We start from the raw sequence: 27,547 nt of genomic DNA, 5'->3' as shown, positions 1-27,547 counted from the left end.
CTGATTGCCTGTTTTCTCCAACAGCATGACTCTTGACGCGTTAGTGAGATTATCCAGGGCTAGCAGCATCGTGTCACCGAGCAAAGGGCAAGGAATTACATTTGTCATCAGAAGGGATCTTCATTTTAGAAAGGAAAAGTACAGTTCAGCATCAGAGGCAAGAATTGCAGAACATATAGGATGAAGGTGGGAGAAAGTTGGCTTTGCCGTGCTCAGGCCTTCAGAGGCCTTTGACCTGCCGGAAGCTGTCACTTCTCAGATGTCGTGGGGAGATGACCACAACCCATCAGTGACGGGCAGCACCCCCCAGGGTGATGCGCCACACACGGGAAGTGCAGGTGAGTATTTTACATACTTTCAGCTGTAAGAATCATTCCTAAAATGGCACTTAATACGACTAATAGTAGACAGTGCAGAAGCCAGCTCTTTATTTGTTTGATATGAATGAATGACTTTAAACCAGGCTTGTTGAACAGTTCAGTGTAGCTGACAGTGAAGGTTTAACATGAACGCAGAGCAGACCATGTTAAAATGTGGCATTGTCCCAAAGTACAGAATAACTAAGACATCCTACGTTAGGCAGCACCTTTTTGTAACAGTAACTAAAATGAGCAGTAGAGAAAGAGCAGAGGAAAGGCTGAAATGGGTGTGACAAAAAAGACAGAGAACTATTTGAAACATTTCCAGCATTTTCTAGGTTAACTACAACAATCATTCTACAACTGAGTCGGTTAAGATTAAACCTTTGCTGTGTGAAAAGACTAGAATTTTACATTCCACAAGTCAGTGAATATCCCATTGTCCTTGGGATTATTTCTTCAATTACATATTTAGTACACACCGTTTACACATATGCCCACTCTACAGTTTTCACTTATGGGTGCTCTAAGTACTGCAGTAGAGATTTTGCGGAATACTCTGATTTGGACTAATGTGTTTCACAGTAAAGTGAGAAACGAAGAGTCCAAGTCAAAATTTAAAAAATGGAATCCGTTAGCATGATTCTTTGAAAGGGATTAATGGTAGCAGCAAAAAAGATACATACCAGTTGTACTTCAAGAATTTACATATTCCAAAGTCATGAACTGGGATGAAACTTTGTATAGGAAAGGTCGGGGCTGGTGATCATCGATATGGTACCGTGATGGACAGTTGATGGGAAGTATTTTATAAAAGTAACTTTAATTGGAATACGGTTTCCCAATGATGTGAATATTTTACATCAAAAATTTATATATTATGACTACTGTTTTTATATTCAATAAATAAAGGTATGTCAACAGTACAGAGCTAATTAACAAAGAGATTGAAGGAAATGGTTCCTATATTAGCTGATAAAACACTATATATGTTAACTCATTTTTACAACTCTGAGTTTTCTTTGGGGGAGAGGAATAAGGAGTTAGATGTGGAACAGTTGTACTTATAAAGGTCCAAGAATATTTGGCAAGAACCTGGAATAATCAAAGAAGCGAAACAAAAAATAGCTTAACTTATTTAACAAAATAGTAATTTTTAATGTCCAGGTCTGAAGGTAGGCAATCAAGACAGGCGTTTTCCAGGGACAGACTTCAAGTGCCAGGTACTTGCACGCCTAATACTGTCTGTCTTACCTGTCCAGTCATAGCTGGACAGACGGACACTTAGGAGAGACAGAGGAGGTTTCAGGCTCAGCATGACCACCACCTCGTGGGCCGCGTTCGGCGGTGTCCCTGACGCAGGGCCACAGCATCTTCTGGCGTCCCCTCAGAGCAGGTGTCTGATGCAGGAAAACCTCCTCAACGTCTTGTTCACTTCAAGTCACCTCATTTTGCCCTGATTTCTTCCGAAGAGCAGAAGCTTTGGTTATAAGAAGCACTTGGAGATTGTGACGGACAGTGAAAGTGTCGGAGCGGGCAGCGGGGGGGACACAGCAGGCACGGCGGGCGAGGTGAGGAGATGGGGGAGTCGGGAGCATCTGTGTAAACGCTTCTCCCTCAGACGAGAGGTCGTCGGACATTTCCAGTGAAACACTCAGTCAGAGTGGCCCGTACGGTCCCTCTCCAGGAGCCAGCGGGGGGCAGCTCTCCAGGGCGTCTCCTCTGGCGGTGAGCGCCCTCCTGGGCCCTGACAGCTCGGCCCCGGGCTGGCTGCTGCAGTCGTCAGCGTGCACGCCCGTCACTGGCTCGTGCGCATGCGGCTCCCAGACCCCAGTGCTGTGACCTGAGACACTGGCTATGCAGGACGAGGCTGTCACACTCATCAGTGTGAACTGCACGGAGCGGAGCAACCCTTGGAGTTTGGTTATATTTCCCAGAATTTATGGTCACAATGATTAACGTACAGGGATGGTGAAACATTCAGAAATCAAACCTTTTCAAGTCAGGCGGTCACACGTATTTACATATGTACAGACTCTCTACTAGAACGGGAACAGGTGTCTAGACGACGTTATTACAAATTTCCTGAAGGTGGGCATTTCTAGTCCCTGTAATTCAGAAAGCAAATCTGCTGGCTTGGCATTAAGACTCTAAAATAGTGTGATCAAACTGATTGATTGATATATATATATATATTATATATAATTATCATAAGAAGGTGTTTGCAGAAATAACATTTACAAACTGTCTATACAGTACACAATACTAGTACATAGAAAATAGATTCTGACTTTGATCCCCTTTGTGTAAGGCAAGACAATCTGTCCCCAAATTTAGTCAGTCAGCCAGAGGTACAAGCAAGAAACAGTGGTCCACGGATGAATATGCAAATCAGGTGCCTACATATTTCAAAATCGGGAGAATCAAGAAATTCCACGTTTTATGTGGGCCGATTGATTCTGGCCCGCTGGATACATCAACCACATTTTCGAAAACATCAGCTATGCTTCTTATAATCCTGATGCCACCTGGATGGCAACAGACGATATTGTTCAAGTGGCAGCGATCCTAGACAGTTTTCAAAGTCCAGTAGACAACCAGAGGACTGCAGCCTTTCCAGGCGAATTTATATAGCACTTACTTACAAAAGGAAAAAAAAAAAGTATATTCTCTATTTCATGCTGTTGCTATCCAAGCAACAGCAGTACAAAATATACAAGACAGATCACATATGATTGCAATGTAGACCCCCAAGATTGAGTTGGAGGGTGGTGGTATACAAGACTTGACCTACTTAAAAAACCAACGACACAAAAGGGCGAAAGTCACTGGCGGATGTAAACCTCCCTGTTCCAGTCCCCAGCCTCGTGCCGTCTCCTGGACACCCCTTCCCCCTCCCTGTCACAGTAGCGATCCTTGGATTTGTGGCGGCTCCACTGTTTGTCGCCCTCGTTGTGGTCCTGCTCTCGATCTGGGTCCCGCGAGCGGTGCCGGGACTCCCTGTGTCTGCGCTCCCCGCCCCCGTGGGGTTCCTCTCGGTGGCTGTGATCTCGGTGCGGGGCACAGTGGTCCGCGTGTTCGTGGGAATAATCTTCCTTGGGCTCCGCGTATGCGGAGTCGCGACTCTCCTGCGTTTCTGAATCCAAGGTCTCCTGCCTGGAGAGGCCTCGGCTGGCCCCGCTGCGATGGCTGTGGTGCTGGGGTTTCTTGACCGGGTCTGGGCAGGGTTCTTCTTCAGCTTGGGAGGCAGAACGGGCGGCAGCCGCGCGATCGGTCCTCGGATCCCCTTGAGAACCCTGGAGGCGAAGGAGCAGACACAGGTCTCAGCCAAGGTCGGGGTCTGGGGAGCTGTCATGAAGGCCAGTCCATAGAAGTCTAGTCCCTTTTCAAAGTCTCTAACGTGCTGAAATGAAATCTCACCTAGCCTGGTCGCTTAATGTGTTCGATAACATCCCGTAGCATTTATATTGTGTTGGACTTTCTGTTAATCTGTAAGCGCCTAGAACAGCACACAGAGTAACTTTATTTTTTTAAATGAATGAATGAAGGAGGGAGGGCATTCTTTTATATGTTCTCTTGTGGTTCAAATATAGATACAGGTGCCTGAGATCTGTCTACACATGGGTGGACACTTAACCACCTCTGCTCGAATACAGGTGGGAAGATTAAAAGTTCGTAGGATGTTGGCTTTAAGGGAAAAAAATGATAAAATGTCAAATGCTTAAGTGGCACTTAATATGAGACCAGCAGTGTTATGAGACAGTCGCGTATACTGACTGATTAAATACAACAACCCTGTAAGCCAATCTCATGAGAAAAGTCACATGACAGCCCCACGAGGTAGGGTCATTGGTATTCCTGAGGCAAAGGGCAGGTAAGGATTTTATCCAAGGTTAAACCCCTGGGAAGGGGTGGAGAGGGAATTGAACCCAGGTAGTCTGAGTCCACAGTCTGTGCTGCCGGCCACATAGAAAGTTCCTCTATCCTGGCCCTACCAGAATATGGGGAGAGCGGATTTTACAGTTTATATACAGTAAGTCCCCTACATACAGACCTTCAGGTTGTGAACTTTCAAAGATGCAAACATAGCTTCGCATGTAGAATCACGTAAGTTAGATCATTTGTCTGGCGTACATTGTCATGTGCGTGCATCCTCTACAAGTGGTTGTGCTTTTGTGTTCTTTACTGTACCGTATAGAGTACGGTAGTACAGTATCTTTATTTCAAGCCCAGGATGGTCGGAAGCGAGCGTAAGTAAAAGCAGTGGTGACCTAGCGGGTACTACTGTCCTTTTCAAGGGACTGTACTGTAAGGTTAAAAATGTTTTATCTTTTGTTTGTTTTTTCTGTATTATTTGTGTGCAAGGTATGATAAACCTGTCATGGTACAGTACTATATAGCCGATTGGGTTAGTGGGTAGCCTAGGCTAACTTTGCTGGACTTAGGAACGCATTCTCGGAACGGAACTCGTTCGTATATGGGGGACTTACGGTACTTCACAGGATGCTGTTTACACTCCTCCTCTTACAGGTGCCTGGCTCACGCTGGAGACACTTAAGGGACTCGGTGTTCCACCTCATTCTGGACAGGGCTGCCCGACTGGAACGAGCACCGCCCCGGAGCCCGGGACCCCAGTGACGCGAGCGGAGAAGGGAGCGCCCCTCACCTGTGAGCTGGGGACCAGAGCGGGGCTGATGGGCAGGGTCGAGGTGGCCAAGGTACGGCTGAGGAGAGGGTTGGGGAGGCTGCTGCTGGGAGGGTGGGTGGCCTTCCAGTAGGCCTCCAGGTAGTCGGCAAGGTGCTCACAGGCGTCCTCGAGCTGGTTCTCATCCAGAATCACATCGAACAGCTCCTGCAGGGGCAGACAGTGCAGACGGCATGCTGACAGCAGCCAGGGCCCGCCCGGCGCCTCCCCGCACGCGCGGAGCAAGGAGGGCGCCCGAGAGCTGCACGCCGCGTCCCTGCCCGAGGCAACGGGCTCCTCCTTCCTCCTCGCCTTGGCGGGCCATCCGCTAAGGTCAGGTTATGCGCGTCTGGCCTCAGGTCGCTGTGGAGGACACGGCTGCTTCGCCGTGTGAATGACCAGGAAGTGAGCAGGTGTGATAACAGTTGTTAGGGCCACCAGAGAAAAGTGGCCCACACTGAAAAAAGGAACTGATCCTATGCTAGGGGAGAGACATAGAAAAGAAAATGAGACTATAAGCCAAACACACAGTACAGGAAGAAGCCTGTCTTTGACAGAGACTTTGAAAAGCTGAACCTTGGAAATGACTGAGGTGAGGTGAAGACGTGAGGAAGCCGAAGCCTCTCATGATTTGATGTGGTCCAGACTGCAAAACAGTTCAGAGTTCCTATAAATGTTAACGTACTCCCAGTAATTACACGTGGATCTGATCATAGTTCATAAGGCTTCTGAGATACCTTCATTTTAAAAAAGCCAGAAGCATACGGTCCCAAAGCGTGGTATGCAGAGCAAGGGATTCGAGGTAGGAATGTGTTCAGGGGTCAGAATCTGGTTACTGAGTGGTTTAGAAATGGTCTCAGATCAATTTCTTAGATGGTGATGAAGAGCCAGCAACTTGCTCCCTGATTAGAAGTGAATAATAAACCAACCCCAAACAGAGCCGTCTTTTAAACCAAAGTTTTTAAACAACGATTGTGTTTCATTTAAGATAGTACTGAGGTGTTAGATTAACAAAGCGAGGTCACCACGGAACACACCGTAGCCGTTCGTAAGCCACGACCATGACCTAGACAAGTGCTTGTGCTCGTGGTAAGAGGTAGACTGTTCCCGTCTTTGGGAGGAAACCCACTGTTAATGGGCAGGGTTCTCTCCTTGGACAGGCGTTTACCTGTCCGTCTGGTTTTTGTTAACAGAATGTGGGTCTGAAGCCTTCAAGTGGATTATACTGCAGAGAGAGACTTACCGGAGGGCACTGAGCCAGCTTATCTGCTGCTACCATCTGAACATTGAGGTGTTTAGCTTGAGATTTCCCTCGAGATTTTATTAACCTTTGTAAAACCTGTAAAAGATGAGATTCTTAAACTGGGGTCTCTGCACTCAGGTAAACAACAAGGTTCATTATTCATTCCTTTCTCTGGGGTCTTTTGCGTACAGCACTAATGGTTTACAAATAGACTGAGCTAGAAAACAGAATCTTCAAGATGATCAGCAAAATTAACACGTTAACATAAATCTCAGTCGCAAGCTTCAAAAATCACCAGCGTGGAGATTTTTATGAGTCTTGTCTTTTTTCAAGGCTAGCAGTTCTCAAACTTTGTCTCATGATTTATGTGTTTAAAACCTTTGGAGAACTCCCAAGAGCTTTTTATGTGAACTGTAATAGTTACATATTAGAAATTAAAACTGAAAAATTCATTTAAGAATGACCAGTAAACCTCTTCTATGTTAACATGTCACACATTCTGATAAAAATAGCTAAATTATTTGCAGGTTTCTCTAATGCCTGGCTTCACAGAAGATGATAGCTGATGTTCCCTGCTTCTACATTTAATCTGCCACAGTATATTGTTTGAAACAGGCAAAGAAAATCCACTCCCCTATAGATACGTAATTCAGAAAAGGAGTATTTTAGTAGCCTTTTCAGATAATTGTGGATATCTTTCTTTGATACTACAGTAAACAAGTGGTAGCTTTTTAAAGACTAGCTCTCATGTGAAATCTAAACCCCTATCAATGAACTTTTCTTACTCTGTTACATTAAATTCCATTGATCTGTCCTGAAATTTGAAGGACATGTCTGTCAGTTGTTCTTTCCAATAAAAATGGTGTTCCAGGATGAAAGTGGCTACTTTGGTTTATGACTTGAAGAATCACACTGGTACCTGCCCTCAAGATAACAAACAGACTTCGAGTACGTAGCTAAAGAACTTGAAGTGTACTTCCCATTTCGTTACATAGAATATTAAAAAGGTTTGTACTGAAGAGTCAAAATTTAAGCATTTTTACTACTTCATCAGGACATTCTTAAGTGAAACTGGGTTGTGTGTGTTTTTTTTTGACCTGGGAGTGCATGGGGAGGGAGAATGCCACAGCTGCTACTGCTACTGTGGTCTTGATTCCTGCTTAGACATCACCCACCACTGCTTCTGCACCATTGGTGCAAAGGTCAAACCAGTGAAAAAGGGGGAGGATGTCTGAGTATTAGATAATGCTTAGATAATAATCATGGAAATGGTTCTGACCTCATGGACCCTCTAAAAGTGTTTCAGAACCTCCCCCACCAGGAATCTATGGACCACACTTTGGGAATCACTCTCCTAAGCCATGAAACTCATCATCATGCTCGCTTATATGAATCTTAACAATTCTCGGCTACCACATCTCTCTTCAGACCCTTTGTGATGGATAAAGACACAGCCAGTTTATAATTGGAAAGCAGACTATAAATACACATTTTAGTAAAGTTCCATTACAGAGCGAACAGTAACAACCCTACGTACCTTAGGAGAAGAAATCTTGACATACACTATAATAGGGGCCAGAGAGGTTTTACTAAGTTGTGCTGGATGATTAATAGTATCTGCATCAAGGACCACCAGTTGCAGTGTTCTTGCAAGTTCAAAAATCCTTTCAATTTCACTCTGAACTTCCGCTGTAAAAGGTTAAGCAGAGTTTGATTACTTGACATACAGCATTTTTAGACCAGATTGAGACAAAGTAAAACGGTACTCAGGTAGGTGAGGTTGATGTCTACAGGTAAGAGAGCTGGTAACAGGTATCCTTTGGAGAGAGCCGTTCCTTCACAATACCTCTAGCATTTAGGGAATTCCTCTCTCAACCAGACATCTAACAAACACAGTGTGAGAGTCAACGTTTCTGGCTCTCTGTGCTGACGTGGTTTTGGTGCTATAAAACTTCATTAAGTCATTTCACTAAAGTGTTGTGAAATAGAAACTTGAAGAGAGGTCTTCCCTGTGTTTGTTTCTGACCACTCTAGCCTAGCACCCACCACCAGCCTTCCTGTCACGCTTATCTGTGTTTATATGCCACCTATTGGTACGCCTTCTGGAGATGATTGATAGAGTCTAGAGATGCTTATTACCAAGCTGAACTACAACAGAAAACTGGAGAGATTTTAAGAGTGTCTACAACAAACTTGTCCAAAAACACGCTTCTCATATTTCCCATCAACAACAGAACAGCCCTGTAACATTCATGCTTTAAAAGGGCAGTTATATATTAGAGACAGCATTACAGAAATACAAACTATATAAACATCCAAAAATCTATGTGAATGCCAAAGAAATTTTATGCATTTCATCTGCTTCTCCATTTCTGTACCACTGCTGTCCAGTATGGTAGCCACAACCCTCATATGCCTGTGGAGCACCTGAAATGTAGCACTTGTGAATGAATGAATAAATTTTTGAAATTTAATTTAAATAAGTTAAATAGCCAGAAACTACTTTACTAGACATCATAGGTCTATAAAGCATAATATGTATTTTACAGTGCCCACTGCAGTCGTGAAGGGCCAATTCCATGAGATTCCTAGACCTACAGAATACCATTTCATTCCTCTTACGCATTTGCATCCATGCAGAAGATGCCTGGAGATAATTTTAACTAGTACATTATTCCAGAAAAGGCAAGTCACTATTGTCTGCCTCAAAGTATGTTATGACTAGAGTCCTTTCATTCAACCTGGCTGTCTTTAAAATCAGGGCCCAAACCACTTGAGATACTGGCTTTAAAATAATATTTGGTCACATTACCACCCATGACATAGTTTTGCTAAAAGAAAAAAAAAAAAAAAAACCGTTACGCTTCTGGAGCTATCAGTTTATAAGAAATACAGGGAACAGACAATTATATATAAACTACGCCAGTGTAATGCAGTTAGCAAAATTCACTCTCTGAAAACCCTGTAGAATAAGTGACCCAGTTTCTTCAAAAAATTACAAGGAAATAAAAAAGATATATGGAAAACTAGATTAAGAGATTTAAGGACCTAGGAAACATTTGCAATGTATGGACTTTATTTGGATCCTGATTCAAACAGTAATTTATATATTTATAATGCATAAAGTGAATATAATGCATATAAGTGAATAAAATGTTTATATATAGAATGCTTATATATATAAAATGTATGTGTGTATATGTATAATACATGACAGTTGGGAAATGATACATGGCTGAGTGGCAACCTGATGGTATTAGGGATGTACTGTTAAGGTCTATCGATAATGGCATCATGGTTTAAATAAAAAGGGTCTTCAATGTTTAGAAATACATACTGAAACATTTACAGATAACATCATATGATGTCTGGGATTAGCTTCAAAATAATGGAGAGACAGGAGAGGAAGGCAGGGGGAAGACTGGAAATGAAACCAGACTGGCCATGAATAGATGATAGTTGAAACTAGGTGATGAGTACCTGAGGTTTCCTAGAACATTCTTTACTTCATATATATTGGAATTCCCTTAAACAACAGTTTTAGAAATAAAAGTGGCCTTTTGATCATTTCTTTCACAATAGAGGAGTTCTAAAACATTACTGACACTCTTATTTGCTCTCTTTTCTCGTGCTCTTTAAAATTTTATTCCAATATAACCTTGCTTCTTTGTGCCCTATAAATGTTTTCACAGCCACTGATCCCCAACAGTCAAGTTCCGATCTAAGTTAGTATTTATTGTAAGCATTAAGAAATTTGATTGGTCCACAGCCAACACCACACTCAATGGAAATGCTGAAAGCTTTTCCTCTGAGATCAGGAACGACACAGGGATGCCCACTCTCACCACTTCTTTCAACATAGTATTGAAAGTCCGAGCCAGAGCAGTTTGGCAAGAAACAAAAGGCATATAAATTGGAAAGGAAGTAAAACTTTCACTGTTTGTAGATGACATGATAGTATATACAGAAAACTCTTAAAGATTCCACCAAAAGACCGTTAGAACTAATAAACGAATTCAGTAAAGTTGCAGGATACAAAATTAGCTTACAAAAATCTGTTGCATTCCTATACACTAATAATGAACTATCAGAAAGAGGAAGTAAGAAAACAATCCCATTTACAGTTGCATCAAAAAGAATACCTAGGAATAAATAAAACCAAGGAGGTGAAAGACCTGTACTCTGAAAACTGTAAGACACCGATGAAAGAAACTGAAGACACAAATAAATAGATATTCCGTGCTCATGGATTGGAAGAATTATATTGTCAAAATGTCCATACTACCCAAGTGATCTACAGATTTATTGCAATCCCTATCGAAAATCTAATGGCATTTTTCACAGATACAGAACAATCCTAAAATTTGTATGGAATCACAAAAGACCCCAAACAGCCAAAGCAATCTTGAGAAAGAACAAAGCTGGAGGAATCATGCTTCCTGACTTCAAACTATATCACAAAACTATAATAAAATAGTATGGTACTGGCGTTAAAAACAGATCCATAGACCAGTGGAACAGACTAGAAGAGCCCAGAAGTAAACCCATGCGTATATGGTCAATTAATTTATGACAAAGGAGCCAAGAACATACAGTGGGGAAAAGGACAGTCTCTTCAATAATTGTGCTGGGTGAAAACGACAGCCATGTGCGTAAGAGTGAAACTGGACCACTATCTTACACCACACACGAAAATCAGCTCAAAATGGATTAAAGGCTTAAATGTATATCCCGAAACCATAAAACTCCTAAAAAAAAACAAAGGTGGTAAGTTCCTTGACATTTGTCTTGGCAATGCTTTTTTGGATTTGACACCAAAAGCAAACACAAGAAAACCCAAAGTAAACAAGTGAGACTACATCAAACTAAAAAGCTTCTGCACAGCAAAGGAAACCATCAACAAAATGAAAAGGCAACCTGCCAAATGGGAGAAAATATTTGCAAATCATATATACAGGCATACATCAGAGATATTGCAGGTTTGGTTCCAGACTGCCACAATAAAGCAAGTCACATGAACTTTTTGGTTTCCCAGTGCATATAAAAGTTATGTTTACACTAAATTGTAGTTTATTAAGTGTGCAAAAGCATTATGTCTTATAAAATCCATGTACATAATTAAAAAATACTTGATTGCTAAAAAATGCTAACCATCATCTGACCCTTCAGAGAGTCATAGTAGTAATGAAGATCACTGATCACAGATCACCATAGCAAATATAATGAAAAAGTTTGAAATATTGTGAGAATAACCAGAATGTAACACAAAAACACGAAGCGAGCAATGTTAGAAAAATGGTGCCAATAGACTTGCTCAAGGCAGGGTTGCCACAAACCTTCAATTTGTGAAAAACACAATATCTGCAAAGTGCAATAAAGTGAAAAGCACAGTAAAATGAGGCATGCTTGTATAGGATGAGTTAATTTCCAAAATATATAAAGAACTCTTACAGCTTAATAGCAAAAACCAAACAGTCCAATTAACAAATGGGAAGAAGACCTGAATAGACATTTTTCCAAAGACGACATACAGATGGCTGACAGGTATATGAAAAGGCGCTCAACATCCCTAACCATCAGGGAAATGCAAATCAAAACCCCAATGAGATATCACCTCACACCTGTTAGGATGGCTATCATCAAAAAGATAATAAGTGCTGTGGTGATAATGTGGAGAAAAGGGAACCCTCCTGCACTGTTGGTGGGAATGTGAACTGGTGCTGTCACTATGGAAAATGATATGGAGGTTCCTCCAAAAATTAATAGAGCTACCATGTGATCCAGTGATAGAATCTTGACTGAAATGTGGAATTGGAGGAAAAAAAAAAAAAGCATAGGTAAAAAGAACAGATTGGGGGTAGCCAGAGGTGGGAAGTGGGGGGTGGGTGAGGGTGGTCAAAAGTACAAATAAGTCCCACGGATGTGACGCACAGCGTGGTGACTATAGTTACTAATACTGTATATTTGAAAGTTGCTAAGAGAGTGGATCTTAGGAGTTCTCCTCACAAGAAAACTCGTAACTGTTTGTACATAAACTTGTAACTAGACTTTCTGTGATCATAACACAATATATACATGGGTCAAGTCATGTTGTATACCTGAAATAATCTAATGGTATATGTCAGGAATGTCTCAATAAAAAGAAATTTGATCACAAAGATTTTCATCCATGTACTCAGTTAAATAACAGTTAATCACACAGAGTCCCACACCTTAAAAAAACTTCATTTTTCTTAGCGGTTTCAGTACTATGAAAAAAAAAGATTATAAATGTAGTACTTGTTCATTGCATAAAATCTGAGTAACAGATAAACATAAAAGAAAATAATCCATTATCTTATTATGTATCCAAAAATTACTATCAACATGTCAATTTCTTAATATATGTATCATGTATATATGTGTATATATATGCATATATTTATATCTTCTAGTATTCTTACATACACAAATATCTTAACACTTTTTAAATTAAGGGGGGAAATGAGATATTCATTTAAAAATTTAAAGGAGATTTTTTTCAGAATCCCAGTGTAACATATTAGTAAGTAAACCTTAAAATAAGATGACCAATGAATTATGAAGAAATACTTTTAACTTCCAAGTAAAAATGATGCTTCAAAAAGAAATGTACCCGTACTAGTAGTTTTTCTTTGACAGAGTACATCACGCTTAGAATTTATTTCAAAAAAGAAATGTCAAAGACAGCTGATGTTCATTTCTGAAACTGAAAAGCCTTATTCACCTGTCCAAATCCCAATCACTTAACAGCCATTGAATTAAAACTGGTGCTGATACTATGGAAAACAGTATGTAGGTTCCTCAAAAAGCTAAAAACAGAGTTGCCATATGATCCTGCAGTCCAACTCCTGGGGATATACACAGACAAAACTATAATTCAAAAAGAGACATGCGCCTCTATGTACATAGCAGCACTACTCACAATAGCCAAGACATGAAAACAACCTAAATGCCCATCGACAGATGAATGGCTAAAGAAGATGTGGTACATATATACAATGGAATACTACTCAGCCATAAACAAGAATGAAATAATGCCATTTGCAGCAACATGGATGGACCCAGCCATCATCATACTAAGTGAAGTGAGTCAGAAAGAGAAAGATACCATATGATATCACTTACATGTGGAATCTAAAATATGACACAAATGAACTTTTCTAGGAAACAAATGGACTCACAGAACGGACTTGCGGTTGCCAAGGGGGAGGGGGGTGGGGGAGGGAAGGACTGGGAGTTTGGGATTAGCAGATGCAAACTAGTATATATAGGATGGATAAACAACAAGGTCCTCCCGTATAGCACAGGGAACCGTATTCAATATCCTGTGATAAACCATAATGGAAAAGAATATAAAAAAATGTACATATATGTATAACTGAATCACTTTGCTATACAGCAGAAATTAACACAACATTGTTAAATCAGCTGTACTTCAATTAAAAGAAAAAACTCAGAGCTCAGAAACAATCATCATGTTTTCTGGAAGACGAGAAAGAAGGGAAGTGCGTTCGTTTGGAAAGACATTTCTATAATTGAACAATACTGTAAAAACAGAGGCGGTTGTTACACTTTGTAGCTAGCGTTGGACGACATCCAAGCGGTCATTCGAGAATTAATAAGACTTGCGATGGCTCTGGTATCAGTGATGTGATGGTAATTCCAATGCCATTTCATAATCACTAAGCACAGAATTCTAATTTTGACAAGTTCCTTACTTATCCTAAAAAACGAAATCTGTAAAGCCCCCTCTAAGCCTCTTTTCCTTTCCCCAGGCCCAGGGAGGTCTGCCTCTGGGCACCCAGTCCCAGGCACCAAAGTGGCTTCCTCACTTCATAGAGTGTGTGATCCTTGGGTGACAGGCTTCATTTCTTGGAGCCCCCTAAGTGTTCTTTTTTGGAAAATGGAAATGAGGACTAAGTGTATCAACGTGCAAAGCATTTATTGTGGTGCCTGGCCCAGAGTAAATACTTAATAAATGTCAAGTATTGCTTTGTGCCTACCTCTGTTAACATTTATTGCATTGTATTTTGATGATATGATTGAAAACTTTTCCAACAGGCAGTGAACTGATAGAACACTGGCAACAGTACATAATTACTTCCATTCCTTCCCTCAGTACAGTGTTTGGTACATGCTTGGCACTCAAAAACTGTGTTGAAAGAATGAGTTAAAAAGGCAAAGAAAAAATATAATCATTTAATATATATATAATGTAACATATTTTTTTTGCCTTTTTAATTGACTATATACGTATTAGGTAGAAGCTGCTGTTGTAGAAAAAAATTCATTAAATAAATCTTCAAAAACATGAATAATGAATTTGACTGCCAAAATATATTTAGATGAAGAACTCCCTTTGGGTAGAAATATTGCTATAGCTGGGCCATTGGAGCAATCTTGTGGAATAAAAAGTGCTAATTTATTAAGACAGACATAGCTACGCTGGTAATGGATAGGTCACGAGGAGGGAAGAAATGAGATTCAAAAGATCAATAGTCCCGGGCTTCCCTGGTGGCGCAGTGGTTGAGAATCTGCCTGCCAATGCAGGAGACACGGGTTCGAGCCCTGGTCTGGGAGGATCCCACATGCCGCGGAGCAACTGAGCCCGTGAGCCACAATTGCTGAGCCTGCGCGTCTGGAGCCTGTGCTCCGCAGCAAGAGAGGCCGCGATAGTGAGAGGCCCGCGCACCGCGATGAAGAGTGGCCCCCGCTTGCCACAAGTAGAGAAAGCCCTCGCACAGAAACGAAGACCCAACACAGCCATAAATAAAATAAATAAATAAATTAAAAAAAAAAAAAAAGATCAATAGTCCCGTAAATTCCACATCGATTCGCAAGGCTAGTTTTAGAGTCTATCATCCGCCCTTCATTCTCCATAAATTATTTTTTCCTCTTCCGCAGAGAAGGCAGAGATGTAATTAGCATCACGACACTGCTCAATGGACAAAATCCTGGAGTGGTTGGTAGTCAGGACACCCAGGGTCTAGCCTTAGCTTTATTCGTTAGTAGGTGCCTTACCCACACTACACAGATCCCTTCACTTCCTATGGCTCTCAGATCCTTCACTGAACAGTGATGGGCTTGAACAAGATCGGTAGTTCTCAAACTCTGGCATATGGTAGAATCACCAGGCGGGCTTGTTAAACCAGAGATTGTAGGGTCCCACCTCCAGAGTTCCTGATTTTATAGTTTGGATGGGGCCTGAGAATGTTCAGTCTTCACTGATGCCCCCATGATGCTGATGCTGTTGATTTGGAGACCACACCTGAGAAGCAAATAAGGGGTGCTCTCTCTGGTGTGTCATCCCCGTTCCACAGTCCCTGGTGCTACCAACATAAGTGATGAACTTTTCTTTAATCGACGCTTCTGTTGAGATAACTGCAGGTTCACAAGCAGTTGTAAGAGATAACAGAGAACCCTGTGCCCTTTACCCAGTTTTCCTCAATGGGAACATCTTGCAAAACTGTAGTGCGATATCACAACAAGGATATTAATATTAATACAATCCACCCATCTTATTCAGATTTCCCCAGTTTTATGTACTCACGTGTGTGTGTGTGTGTGTGTGTGTGTGTGTGTGTGTGTACTGAGCTCTATGCAGTTTTATCACGTGTAGGTTCCTGTATCCATCACCACAATTTAGAGACAGAACAGTTCCATCAGGACAAGGTGAAAGAGACAGTCTTTAACAAATTATCTCAGCTGACTCCTCAATTGGACTAACATTTACCAAGTTGTAAACATTATTATCTGACCACCTAGTTGCTAATATACAAAGTAAATGCCTTCCCCTGCTCCCTGTGTGTTATCTGTCAGTTACAACTGTTGCCATGTGCATGGCTAAATCTAGCTTCACTTCCTTTACTCTCTTATTTGCTGATATTTTCCCACTTTCGGTACATAGTTTTTGCTATTGTGTGACACAAATAGATCCCACAACCACACAGTTGTGTACAAATGGGTGCAAAGATGTAGCATAGTTTCCTAAATTGATTTGTCCCTGGAAAATTGCTTGGGGTAAAACCAAGCCACAATTTGCAGACAGTATAAAGTTGGGCAGATTAAAGAAACTCTGAGGTGAATTATTTTATAAAGCAATAATTAAGTATCTGAGTTTATTAGTTTTAAAAGTTTGGATTTGGAATTGGCAAATAACTGTATTTCCAGGCCCTTTACTATTTTAATTTAAATAATATTTTTGCTTCTAAGACTATAATGTAATTCATGTGCATAGCTAATGTAGATATTTTAAGTTATGATGCTTGACCAATATTTCAACTGAGAAAAAAGGTGAGAAGTTTTATGAGCCCATATAAAGCCATCCACACAGGCAAAGAAGTCCTGTACCACTCCAAAAACCTGAGTATGTACTTAAAGCTACAAAATTTTCAGGTTTTTTTTTCTTCATGTCACACAGTGGTACATTAGCATAATCAACTCCAAATGCAACATACTATACTTTTGTTTATGCAGTGAAAGTTTTCTAAAATCTCATGTATAAAGCAAATTTTTACCTATCAAATTATATCTTCAATATACAGGATCTTTCATCCTATCAAATTATATCTTCAATATACAGGATCTTTCATCCTTTCATAAAAGAAATAATTGCTGTAATTGATCTCATCTATTAAATTTGAGGTAAATTTTCTCAAATTTAATTTTTTACTAAATGTATACAAGAAAACGATGCTTTTGAAGTAAACTCCCCGGGACTTCCCTGGTGGTCCAGTAAGACTCTGTGCTCCCAACGCAGGGGCCCGGGTTCCATCCCTGGTTGGGGAACTAGATCCCGTGTGCCGAAACTCAGAGGTCACGTGTCACAACTCAGAGCTCGCATGCCACAACTAAGAAGTCCACATGCTGCAACTAAGATCCTGCGTGCTGCAACTAAGACCTGGGGCAGCCAAAACAAGTAAATATTAAAATAAAAAATAAACTCCCCCAGTTTGCCCCTACCTGCCCTTGGGTTGAAAGAACTTCCAGGATAATAAGTAATGCTTGAAAGAAGAAGTTCTTAGCAGTTGTTTCTGCCCCCAAACTCAGTGTCTGGTTTACCTTTCCTCCAGCATACACTTTCCAGCAGTTCACAAACACTGGAACATAAGCACTGCTTTAATTTGACTTAGATCTTTGAAATGCTAATACTCTTTAAAAATAAAGCAACATTGCATAGAACTTATTGTGCAGACTGAGGAATATATGCTACATAGAAACTGGTTTAAAGGGTAAGAAAAACTGACTTCAATAAAAGCAAAGATTGGAGTGTTGGTACTTTAATACAGACAGTTTATCCTCTTATGGGGCAATATAGCAGCAATAATTCTCTTCTCCCCCAACTTTAATATATCCTTAATGTCAGCAAAACTACAGCTTAAAAGAATACCACAATAGAGAATAACTTGTTTTCCCTGGAGAAAATACAGATTTGTGATGTACAACAAACACTGAATGCAAAGCCATTTTCCAAGTTTGCATAAACACAGAGGACAGAAAATCAAGGTGTTGTGCGTTCGGGGAGAGAGGCAGTGTCAAGGTGTGACTACCCACTTATCACATATTTTTTTACTAAGCACCTACTTTGTGCCAGTCAGTGTGGGATGTACCAGGGAAGCAATAATGAGCCAAAAGAGATCCAATCTCTGCGCTCACAGGGCTTATCATCGAGTGGGGGAGACAGGCATCAATAATGCACTCACGCAGTGAGGGTACCATGGTGGCCCTTCCCGTGATTCAAAGGGGGAGTCAGGAGAGGAGGGAACAGCAGGTGCAAAGGCTCCGTGGCAGACAAAGGACTGAGTGAAAGGCAATGTTGTGGATTGAACTGTGTCCCCCCGCCAAATTTCCTATGTTGAAGTCCCAACCCCTAGTACCTCAGAATGGAACCCTATTTGGTGATAGAGCCTTTCAAGAGGTAAAGTTAAATGTGGTCCTACAGGTGGGCTCCTATCCATGTGACTGTATTTGGCCACAGGGCCTTCGAAGAGGTGATTAAGCTAAAATGAGGCCAGTAGGATGGGGCGGGCTACATCAGTGTGACTGGTGTCCTCATAAGACGAGAGAGAGAGAGAGAGACAGACACCAGGGAGAGGTGCAGACACAGGACAGGTCATGTGAGGACACAGTGAGAAGGCAGCCGTCGGCAAGCCAAGGAGAGAGGCCTCAGGAGAAACAGACCTGCTGACCCCTTGATCTTGAACTTCCAGCCTCTAGAAATGTGAGAAATAAGTTTGTTTCCGCCTCCTGGTCTGTATGATTTTGTTACTGCAGCCGTGGAAGGCGAGTGCAGACGGTGTGGGTTAAGTGGCAGGAGCGAGGCAGAGCAGTGTGAGGTGAGGCTAAGAGCTGTGGACACTTGGGGTCCAGGGCCAGGTCCAGGTCGAGGAGTTCTGCTGTCGTCCAAGAACAGTGCAGAGACATTTACAGTTTGAAGCAGGGATGTGTCCGGAACAGATCTGCTCTTTGAAAAGATTTTTTCGGCTGTGGCATGAAGAACTAAGGGATGCAGGTCAAAATAGGTGTGAAGCACTTACGGTGCCTCGGGGCCCTTGGACTGGAGCAGTGGTGTAAACACTGCACGTGATGAGACAGATGGGACAGAAATTCAGGAGGCGAAACAGACAAGACCTGGGGATGTGCTGGGGAAGGAAGTGCGGGAGCTCACGTATCAAGAGGGCTACAGAGTCTCCTGGTTCTCAAAACGGAGATGAGCATCCCGACTTGTGACTCAGATAAGAAACCCTGGGAAATTATCAGAACACGGGAAAGATCATAAATTCTCTTTAGCATGTGCTAAGTTTGAGGAATATACAAGGCAACACCGTCAAGTAGGATGTATAACTGGAGTGGAAAGCCACTGTCCAGCTTGGGATACAAACTGTGAGCTCTCTGCATGTAGGAAGTAACTGGAGCCAGTGGTATGAATAGTTGTGCTGAGAGAGAGGGACCAGAGAGAGGACCCAAGAGGAACAGTTAAGAACTCCTCACAGTCTAAAGAAGATGTGGTCTATATGTATATATACATATTGCTCAGCCACTAAAAAGAATGAAATAACGCCATCTGCAGCAACATGGATGGACCTAGGGATTATCACAGTGAGTGAAGTAAGTCCGAAAGAGAAAGACAGAGACCATGTGATATCACTTCTATGGGGAATCTAACATACGACACAAATGAACTTATCTACGAAACAGAAACAGACTCACAGCCATAGAGAACAGACTTGTGGTTACTGAGTGGGAGGGGGGTGAGGGAGGGAAGGAATGGGAGTTTGGGATGAGCAGCTGCAAACTAACTAGTATATAGAGGATGGATCAATGACAAGGTCCTACTGTAGAGCACAGGGAACTATGTTCAGTATCCTGTGATAAACCATAATGGAAAAGAATATGAAAAATGTATATATATGTATAACTGAGTCACTTTCTGAACAGCAAAATTAACACAACATTGTAAATCAACTCCACGTCAATAAAATTAAAAAAAAAAAAGAACTCACATTCAAAAGCCACATAGCATAAGCCTGCAAAAAAAGGAAAGGCAGGAGGGCCAGAATCAGTGCTGTTGAGGAATCCAAGAGAAGGGGTGCTTCAAGGAGAGGGGGACAAATGTCCTCCAAATGTCACTGCAACGTCACGTAAAACAGACTGCAACATGTCCACTGGACTAGTGACAGGGAGGTTACTGGTAACTTCTTTATAAACAAATTTGGGGCCAGCTGGAGAGTGAATAATAGTGACTGAAATGGGGACACTAAGTTTGGAAAACTTAGATCTTGGGGGGCTGTATTCAGCCGGATGGTGGCGACAGCGAGAGAGAGGTCGAGGCCACTGAAGGGACTCTGTGGGTCAGGGCAGGGTATTCTATGGCATTTAAATTTTTAAATGGAATTAAATTAATTATTGAAAAAAAAAGATCCATACTTTAGGAAAAACCCCAGTTGATAGCACCAAAACACTGAGAAGCTGGCGGGGGATAGGAAAAAGCGAATTTTCTTCTCCAACTGCTTTTCTTACAATGCTTATTTCTCACAATTCTATAGAAGCAGCTTCAAGTGTGTTTTTATGTTAATTTTAAAATTCATGTGCAGTGGGGAACTCCCTGGCGGTCCAGTGGTTAGGTGTCTGCGTTCTCACTGCCAAGGGCCCGGGTTCAGTCCCTGGTGGGGGAACTAAGATCCCACAAGCCGCACAGGGCAACCCCCCCAAAAAAAAAAGAAAAAAAAAAGATTGAATTAATGTGCAGTGAAATTGACTTTTTGAGGGGTGTCCAGCTATATGGATTTTCACGCGAGTACCCATTTGTGTAACCTCCAACTCCATCGCTTCCCAAACTGCTATCCCTTTGTGCTCACACCCTCCCCCAGGTAACCACAGCTGTTTGTCACTAGAGTTTTGGCTTTTCTAGGATGTCATATACATGGAACCATACAGTATTTGACCTTTCCAGACTGGCATCCTTAACTCAGCATAAGACCTTTGAAATTCACCCAAGCTGTTGCGTGATGCAATAGTTGTTCCGTGTTATTGCTAGGTAGTAGTATTTTATTGCATAGATATACCACAGTTCATATATTCACCCACTGAAAGACATATGGGTTGTTTCCAGGCTTCAGCTATTATGAATAGAGCTTCTATAATCATTTGTGTGTAAGAATTTATGTGATTTCTCTGGGGTAAACAGCTAGGAGTATGATTTCTGGATCATATGGAAGGTATATTTTTAAAAACAGCTTTATGAAACATTAAACTGGACATATTTAAAATGTACAGTTATGTAAAATTTGACATTTGTATACACCCACAAAACCAACAACACAACAAAAGTAGTGAGATATCTATCACTCTCCCAAATTTCCCTGCACTGCTTTGTAATCTCTCCTTCCTACCCTTTTCTGGCATGCCTCTCCAAGCCCAGGAAGTCCCAGATCTGCTTTCTGTGGCTCTAGATTAGTTTGCTTTTCTCAGAGTTTTACATACATGGAATCACACAGTAGATACTCTTTTTAGTTTGACTTCTTTCACTCATGATTCTTATGAGATTCATCAGTGTGTATACCAATAGCACAGTGATTTTCCATTGTCTGGATATACCACGATTTGTTTATCCATCCACCTGTTCGTGGATATTTGGGTTGTTTCCAGTTTTTGATTACTGCCAATAAAGCTGCTATGAACATATGTGTTCACATCTTTATGTCCAATATACTTTTGTTTTTCTCTTGGGTAAATACTTATTAGTGGGGTGAGTGGATCATAAGGTGGGTGTATGTTTAACGTTTTAAGATGCTGACAGATTTTCCAGAGTGGCTGTACCATTTTGCATTCCCACCAGCAATGTGTGAGAGTTCCAGCTGCTCTGTACCCTCACCCTCACTAGCGCAAAGTATATATTTTTTCTTTTTTCTTTTTGTACCATCTTTGTTCAATTTTGGTATAAGGGTAATAGTGACCTCATAAAATAAGTTACAAAGTGTTTTTCTCCCCTTTTGTGAAAGATGTTGTGTAGAAATGGAATTATTTCTTTTTTAAATGTTTGGTAGAATTCATCAGTGAAATCATCTGGGCTTGGAAATTTCTTTTTCTGTAAAATTTTTAGTGGCAAACTTAATTTTAAAAATAGTTACAAGACTACTCAGTTTATCTATTCCATCTAGGGTGAGTATTGGTCATTTGTAGCTTTCAAGGAATGGTGCATCTCATCTAAATGGTCAATTTTATGTTTGTAGAGTTGTATACTTTTCATGGCTCTGGGGAAGCGTGTAGTGTTACTTGCTTTCTTGTTCATTATGCGGTAATTTGTGTCTTCTCTCTTTTTTCTTTGTCAGTCTAGCTAGAGGTTTGTCAGTTTTATTTATCTTTTCAGAGAACCTGCATTTGGTTTCATTGATTTTTCTCTACTAATTTTTTTATTTTCAATTTCACCGATTTCTGCTCATTTTTAAATCATCTCCTTTGTGGTTGCTTTAGGTTTATTTTGCTCTTTTAGTTTCTAAAGATTTTATTATTGACATAGGACCTTTCTTCTTTTCTAATAGGAACATTTAATGCTGTAAGTATCCCTCTAGGTACTGCTTTGGCTGTGTCACACAAATTGATATATTGTTATTTTCATTTGTGTTTTGTTCAACATATTTTATAAATTCTCTTAAGATGTCTTCTTTGATTTGTGGGTTATTTAGAAGCATCCTGCTTGATTTCAAAGTACTTCTAGATTTTCCTATTATCTTTCTGTTATTGATTTCTAGTTTAATTCAATTATGGTCAGAGAACATACTTTGCAAGATTTTAATTCTTTAAATTTGTTAAGGTTTGTTTCATATCCCTGGATATGGTCTATCTTGGTGAATGTTCCATGTGAACTTAAGAAGAATGTGCATTGTACTTTTGTTGAATGGAATGCTCTATAAATGTCAATTAAATACAGTTGGCCAATGATGCTGTTCAGTTCTTCTATATCCTTGCTGATTTTTCATTCTACTACTGCTATAGATTACTGAGAAAGGAGTATTGAAATCTCTCCCTATGATTGTGGATTTATCCTTTCAGTTCCATTAGAGTTTGTTTCAAATATTTTGATGATCTGTTGTTAGGTGCAGACATACTTGGGATCATTCTGTCTTCTTGGTGAATTTACACTTTTATCAATATGAATGTCCCTCTTTACCTCTGGTAATCTTCTTTGCTCTGGAGTCTAGTATGTCCGATATTAATACAACCACTCCATCTTTCGTTTGACTAGTGTTTGCATGGCATATATCTTTTCATCCTTTTATTTTTATCCTACATATATCATTATATTTGAAATGAGTTTCTTGTAGACAGCATATAATTGGGTTACATTCTTTTAATCCATACTTACAATGTATTTTAATTGGTTTGTTCAGACCATTTACATTTACTGTATTTATGGATATGTTTAAATTTCCACCACTATTTTATTATTTGCTTTCTGTTTATACCCTTTGTTTTTCTTTCTTCTATTTCCCCTTTCCTGCTATCTTTTGGGTTAAACATTTTCAGTATTCCATTTGAATATATCTATTGTGTTTTTTTTTTTTTCTTTTTTTACTGTATCTCTTCCAATCATTTTTTTTAGTGGTTGCTCTAGGGATTACAATATGTATACTTAACTTTTCATTATCTATTTAGGATCAATATTTTATGACTTCATTTGGAAATTATAGGGCCATATAGATAGATCCCTTTGCTTTCCCGTCCTTCTGTTTAATTGTCTTCTAATATACCCACGTACATTGAAAAATCTCATCAGATGATGTTATACTTTTTGCTTTGAACTGTCAAACATATTTTAAAGAACTCAACAGAGTTAGGTTAGGTTATTACATTTACCCAGACAGTTACCATTTCGGTTACTTCATTCATGATCTTTTAGGTTGCCCTCTGACATAATTTCATTTCTTTCTAGGACTTCCAGCGGTAATTCTTACAGAGCAGGTCTGCTGGCAATGCAGATTCTTCTAGGATTCTATCACCTGACAGTGTCTTAATTTCTCCTTTATTCCTGAAGGATCTTTTTGCTGAGCATACAATTCTGAGTTGACACCACTTTCAGTAGATTGTTCCACGTCCTTCTGTTCTCTATGGTTTCTGATGAGAAATTGACAGTTGCTTGAATTGTTTCCCCATCAGTTATGTGTCATTTTTCTCTGTTCACTTTTAATTTTCTCCTTTGGCTAGTTTTCAGTGGTTGGTTATGACATGGCTAGGCATGGAGTTCTTTGGGTTTCTCCTATTTGAGGTTAGCTCACCTTCTTCAACCTGTAGGTTTATGTCTTTTGCCCAGCTTGTAAAGTTCTAAGCCATTATTTCTTCGAGTATATTTTCAGCCCCACGCTCTTTCTCCTCTCCTTCTGGTACTTCGATGACATGGATGCTAGATTTTTTTGGAACTGTCCCACAAGTTTCTGGGGCTTTTTTTGTTATTATTTTCAATCTTTCTCTTTCTGTTGTTCAGATTGGATAATTTCAATTGATCTGTTTTCAAAGTTCATTGACTCTTTCCTCTGTCATCTCCATTCTTGAGGTTTGTTTGTTTTTTAATTTAGCTACTTATTTACTTACTAGTTATTAAATTTTTCAGTTCTAAGATATAATTCTTTTTATCAGATCTAAATTCACATCTTATATACTTTAGTTAATGAGTAAAAAATAAGAGAATTATATAACCTATGCACTGTGTTTGAAAAATTAGAAATAAAACTACTAATAATAGCAGCCACCATAAACTGATCTACTGCTACATACCACAAACTATATCATGTGCTTCTCACAATAATCCTAAGAGATATCTTGACAGTATCACCATTTTAGAGATGGGAAATGGACTCAAAGACTAAATAACTGCTAGTTTAAAATCAGTAAGAAGGATAGGAAAGACTTAAGAAAAGCAAGAAGAATAAAATAAAGACAGCAAAATTTACAAAGAAAACAGGAAAAATGGTAGCATTTAGAACTAAACACAGTCTTAACAAAGAACATCTACACATATACTTACATACCTGGAGTACTAAAGTATCAGTTTTGTACAAAGTTAGAACATGTTTCCTATAGGGTCCACCTAACACCCATAACAAGTTATTTAACATGTTTTATTGGCAGGGGAGAGAGAATCCTCTGACCATTCTCCTACTGCTAGATGTTTTCTTTGTAAAGTCATGTATTCCTCATACTACCCTAGGAAAAACTAAAAATCCCATACTTACAAAGAATTAGTTAATATATAATACACACAACACATTCCCCTTCTTTAGAAACTATTAGAAAGCACGCATGCATATTGCATTTCCTAGGAGAACAGATGACACGTATGCCTGTGTGGATCCCCTACCCATCCTCTGGGCTCTGGCCCCAGGCCACCTTCCACATGGTCTAAGGACTCTGCCCTCTGAATCCCCCTGCTTTGTTTGAGCAGAGCTCTAAGTCAAGGATGGAAGTTCCCTGTCAGCAAAATCAATGGATATGGCCAGTCGTTGTCTTCTTTGATCTTTCTGTAGCACCTGGAACACTAAACCTTCTCTCTCCTCACTGTGGCCCTTCTCTTCCATGGTTTTCCCTGTCCTGCTCTGGCAGCTCTTCTTCTTTTTTTTTTTTTTTGGCTGTGTTGGGTCTTCGTTGCTGCACACGGGCTTTCGCTAGTTGCAGTAGCGGGGGCTACTCTTCGTTGCGGTGTGCATGCTTCTCACTGCGGTGGCTTCTCTTGTTGCAGAGCATGGGCTCTGGGCGTGCAGGCTTCAGTAGTTGTGGCACGTAGGCTCAGTAGTTGTGGCTCACGGGCTCTAGAGCGCAGGCTCAGTAGTTGTGGCGCACGGGCTTAGTTGCTCCACGGCATGTGGGATCTTCCCAGACCAGGGATCGAAACTGCGTCCCCTGCATTGGCAGGTGGATTCTTAACCACTGTGCCACCAGGGAAGTCCCTGGCAGCTCTTCTTGTTCCCAAGGCTTTTGCAGTCATTCAGGACGCACATGCACGGGGTGGCAGAACACTGGAGTCCCTCAATGCACACATTCTCAGCTGAGGTCAAACGAGTTGACGCTCTGCCCTCTGGTTTCAGCTCTCATGCTGTAAACTTGTGTTCTTCTTGTGGTCTATTTAGTGCCAGGTTCTTCTCATTTTTGTGCCTTTTAAAAATTTCACTGTTGTAAACAACCTCCACATGTAGGGCTGAAGTACCATCTAGTGTTCCTGACGGCAAGAAGGCTAAAATATGCCTTATGGAGAAAAAGCTTCGCTGAGCTTTATTCAGGCGTGATTTATAGAGCTGGTAGCTGTGAGTTCCATGTTAAGGGATCAACAATATCCATCAATTCAGGTGTCTTTAAATAGAAACGTGCATCCAACCAAGTGATGTACGGGTCAGTGGATGAAAACGTGGGGACCAGAGGCTTGCAGGAACCTAACTCTGCCTTCCCCCGGAAGCAGTGGCTCGGGATTCACGAGTTCAGTGTTTGCGGTGACTTCATAGACCATAACTCCCATGAATACCGAGAATCCACTGCATGTTAAGCCCTGTCCCCTCTGTGGAGTTCCGGCTCTGTGTGTACAATTTCTTGCTGGATATCTGGATGTTCCATAATATTGCAAATCCAGCATGTGTACCAACGGAGCCGTCATCTTCCTTATCCCCCTCCCCAACCCCTACCCTCCTCCTTCCCTCTGCCACCGTCTTATTTAAGGCATCTCTTATTCTCTAACTTGAATGAAGACAAGTGTCCTAGGTGACCTCCTGTCCAGGTCTTTGTCCCACCTCCACCCTGCTGTAGGGATTCTTCTAAAGGCACCACTTTTAAAAAATTCAAGTATAGCTGCTGTACAATATTATGTAAGTTACAGGTGTACAATAGGTTGATTCACAATTTTGAAAGGTTAACTCCATTTATAGTTATTATAAAATATTGGCTCTATTCCCCGTGTTGTACAATAGACCCTTGTAGCTTATTTTATACCTAATAGTTTGTACTACCTTTTAATCCCCTCCCCCTCTCTTGCCCCTCCCCCCTTCCGTCTCCCCACCAGTAACCACTAGTTTGTTCTTTGTATCTGTGAGCCTGTAAAGGTGCCAGTTTTATTGTGCAGAGTGCACTATTTCTCTCTGAAGCTGCTTCAACAGAATCTTAATTTCCCCTCACCTCACTCCTGCCCTGTTCCTTTCCCTTCTCCACAGTGCTGTCAGTGATCCTTCTAAAATGTACGTCACCTCGTGTCACCTCTCTGCTTCCCTGCATCTTCCTATTACATCCACAATAAAAGGCCTAAAAGTGCTACCTGATCAGGCCCTCCACTGTCTGACCTCATCCCCCCCGATCATTCCACTCCAGTCACACCAGCTTCCCTGCTACCCCTTCAACCCATCAGACACACTCCTACCTCGGGGCCTTTGCACCTATCACCCCCTCTGCCCAGAACTTCTCTCTTTTCTCAGGTAGCTGCAAGGGTAAAGAATTCACAACACAAATGATTCTGCTAAAATGGCACCTTCTCAGGGAGGCCTCGCCTGACTTCCCCATATAAAATCACACCCTCCTCCTCAGCTGACTCTCTACCTGCTTCTTCTACCAGGACTCATCAACCACTGACTGACTATCTCTAACTGTTATCTGTCTACAGCTACTTCTATTAGCTTCTGTCCACACCTTCTCTGTGGAGCGAGAGCTGTATGAGCGTGAGAATGTGCTGTCCTTCACGTCTGTGTCCCCGTCACTCACAGTGATGCCCAG

At 41.0% G+C, this 27,547-nt stretch overlaps 2 protein-coding genes across 11 annotated transcripts in view; one reads left to right on the top strand and one right to left on the bottom strand.

The window, feature by feature from the left end:
* NSUN6 (NOP2/Sun RNA methyltransferase 6) overlaps positions 1–7,357 on the top strand; it is an 85,784-nt gene extending 78,427 nt beyond the window's left edge. For all 4 annotated transcript variants that reach the window (XM_082385564.1, XM_082385565.1, XM_082385566.1 and 1 more), the window contains 3 exons: positions 25–1,930; positions 4,890–5,027; positions 6,237–7,357. The gene's annotated coding sequence lies outside the window, so the exon portion shown is untranslated. The remainder of the gene's footprint in view (positions 1–24; positions 1,931–4,889; positions 5,028–6,236) is intronic.
* The window catches only part of CACNB2 (calcium voltage-gated channel auxiliary subunit beta 2), a 422,488-nt gene continuing 396,870 nt past the window's right edge, over positions 1,930–27,547 (bottom strand). For all 7 annotated transcript variants that reach the window (XM_082385441.1, XM_082385443.1, XM_082385442.1 and 4 more), the window contains 4 exons: positions 7,824–7,975; positions 6,287–6,382; positions 5,026–5,211; positions 1,930–3,655 (listed from right to left, as the gene is read on the bottom strand). In XM_082385441.1, coding sequence (XP_082241567.1) covers positions 3,185–3,655; positions 5,026–5,211; positions 6,287–6,382; positions 7,824–7,975 — 905 coding nt within the window. In that variant the 3' untranslated portion in view covers positions 1,930–3,184. The remainder of the gene's footprint in view (positions 3,656–5,025; positions 5,212–6,286; positions 6,383–7,823; positions 7,976–27,547) is intronic.

This window comes from Balaenoptera borealis (assembly GCF_965194805.1).
Source record: "Balaenoptera borealis genome assembly, chromosome: 3".
NCBI lineage: Eukaryota > Metazoa > Chordata > Mammalia > Artiodactyla > Balaenopteridae > Balaenoptera > Balaenoptera borealis.
This window is presented reverse-complemented; position numbering and strand designations above follow the sequence as displayed.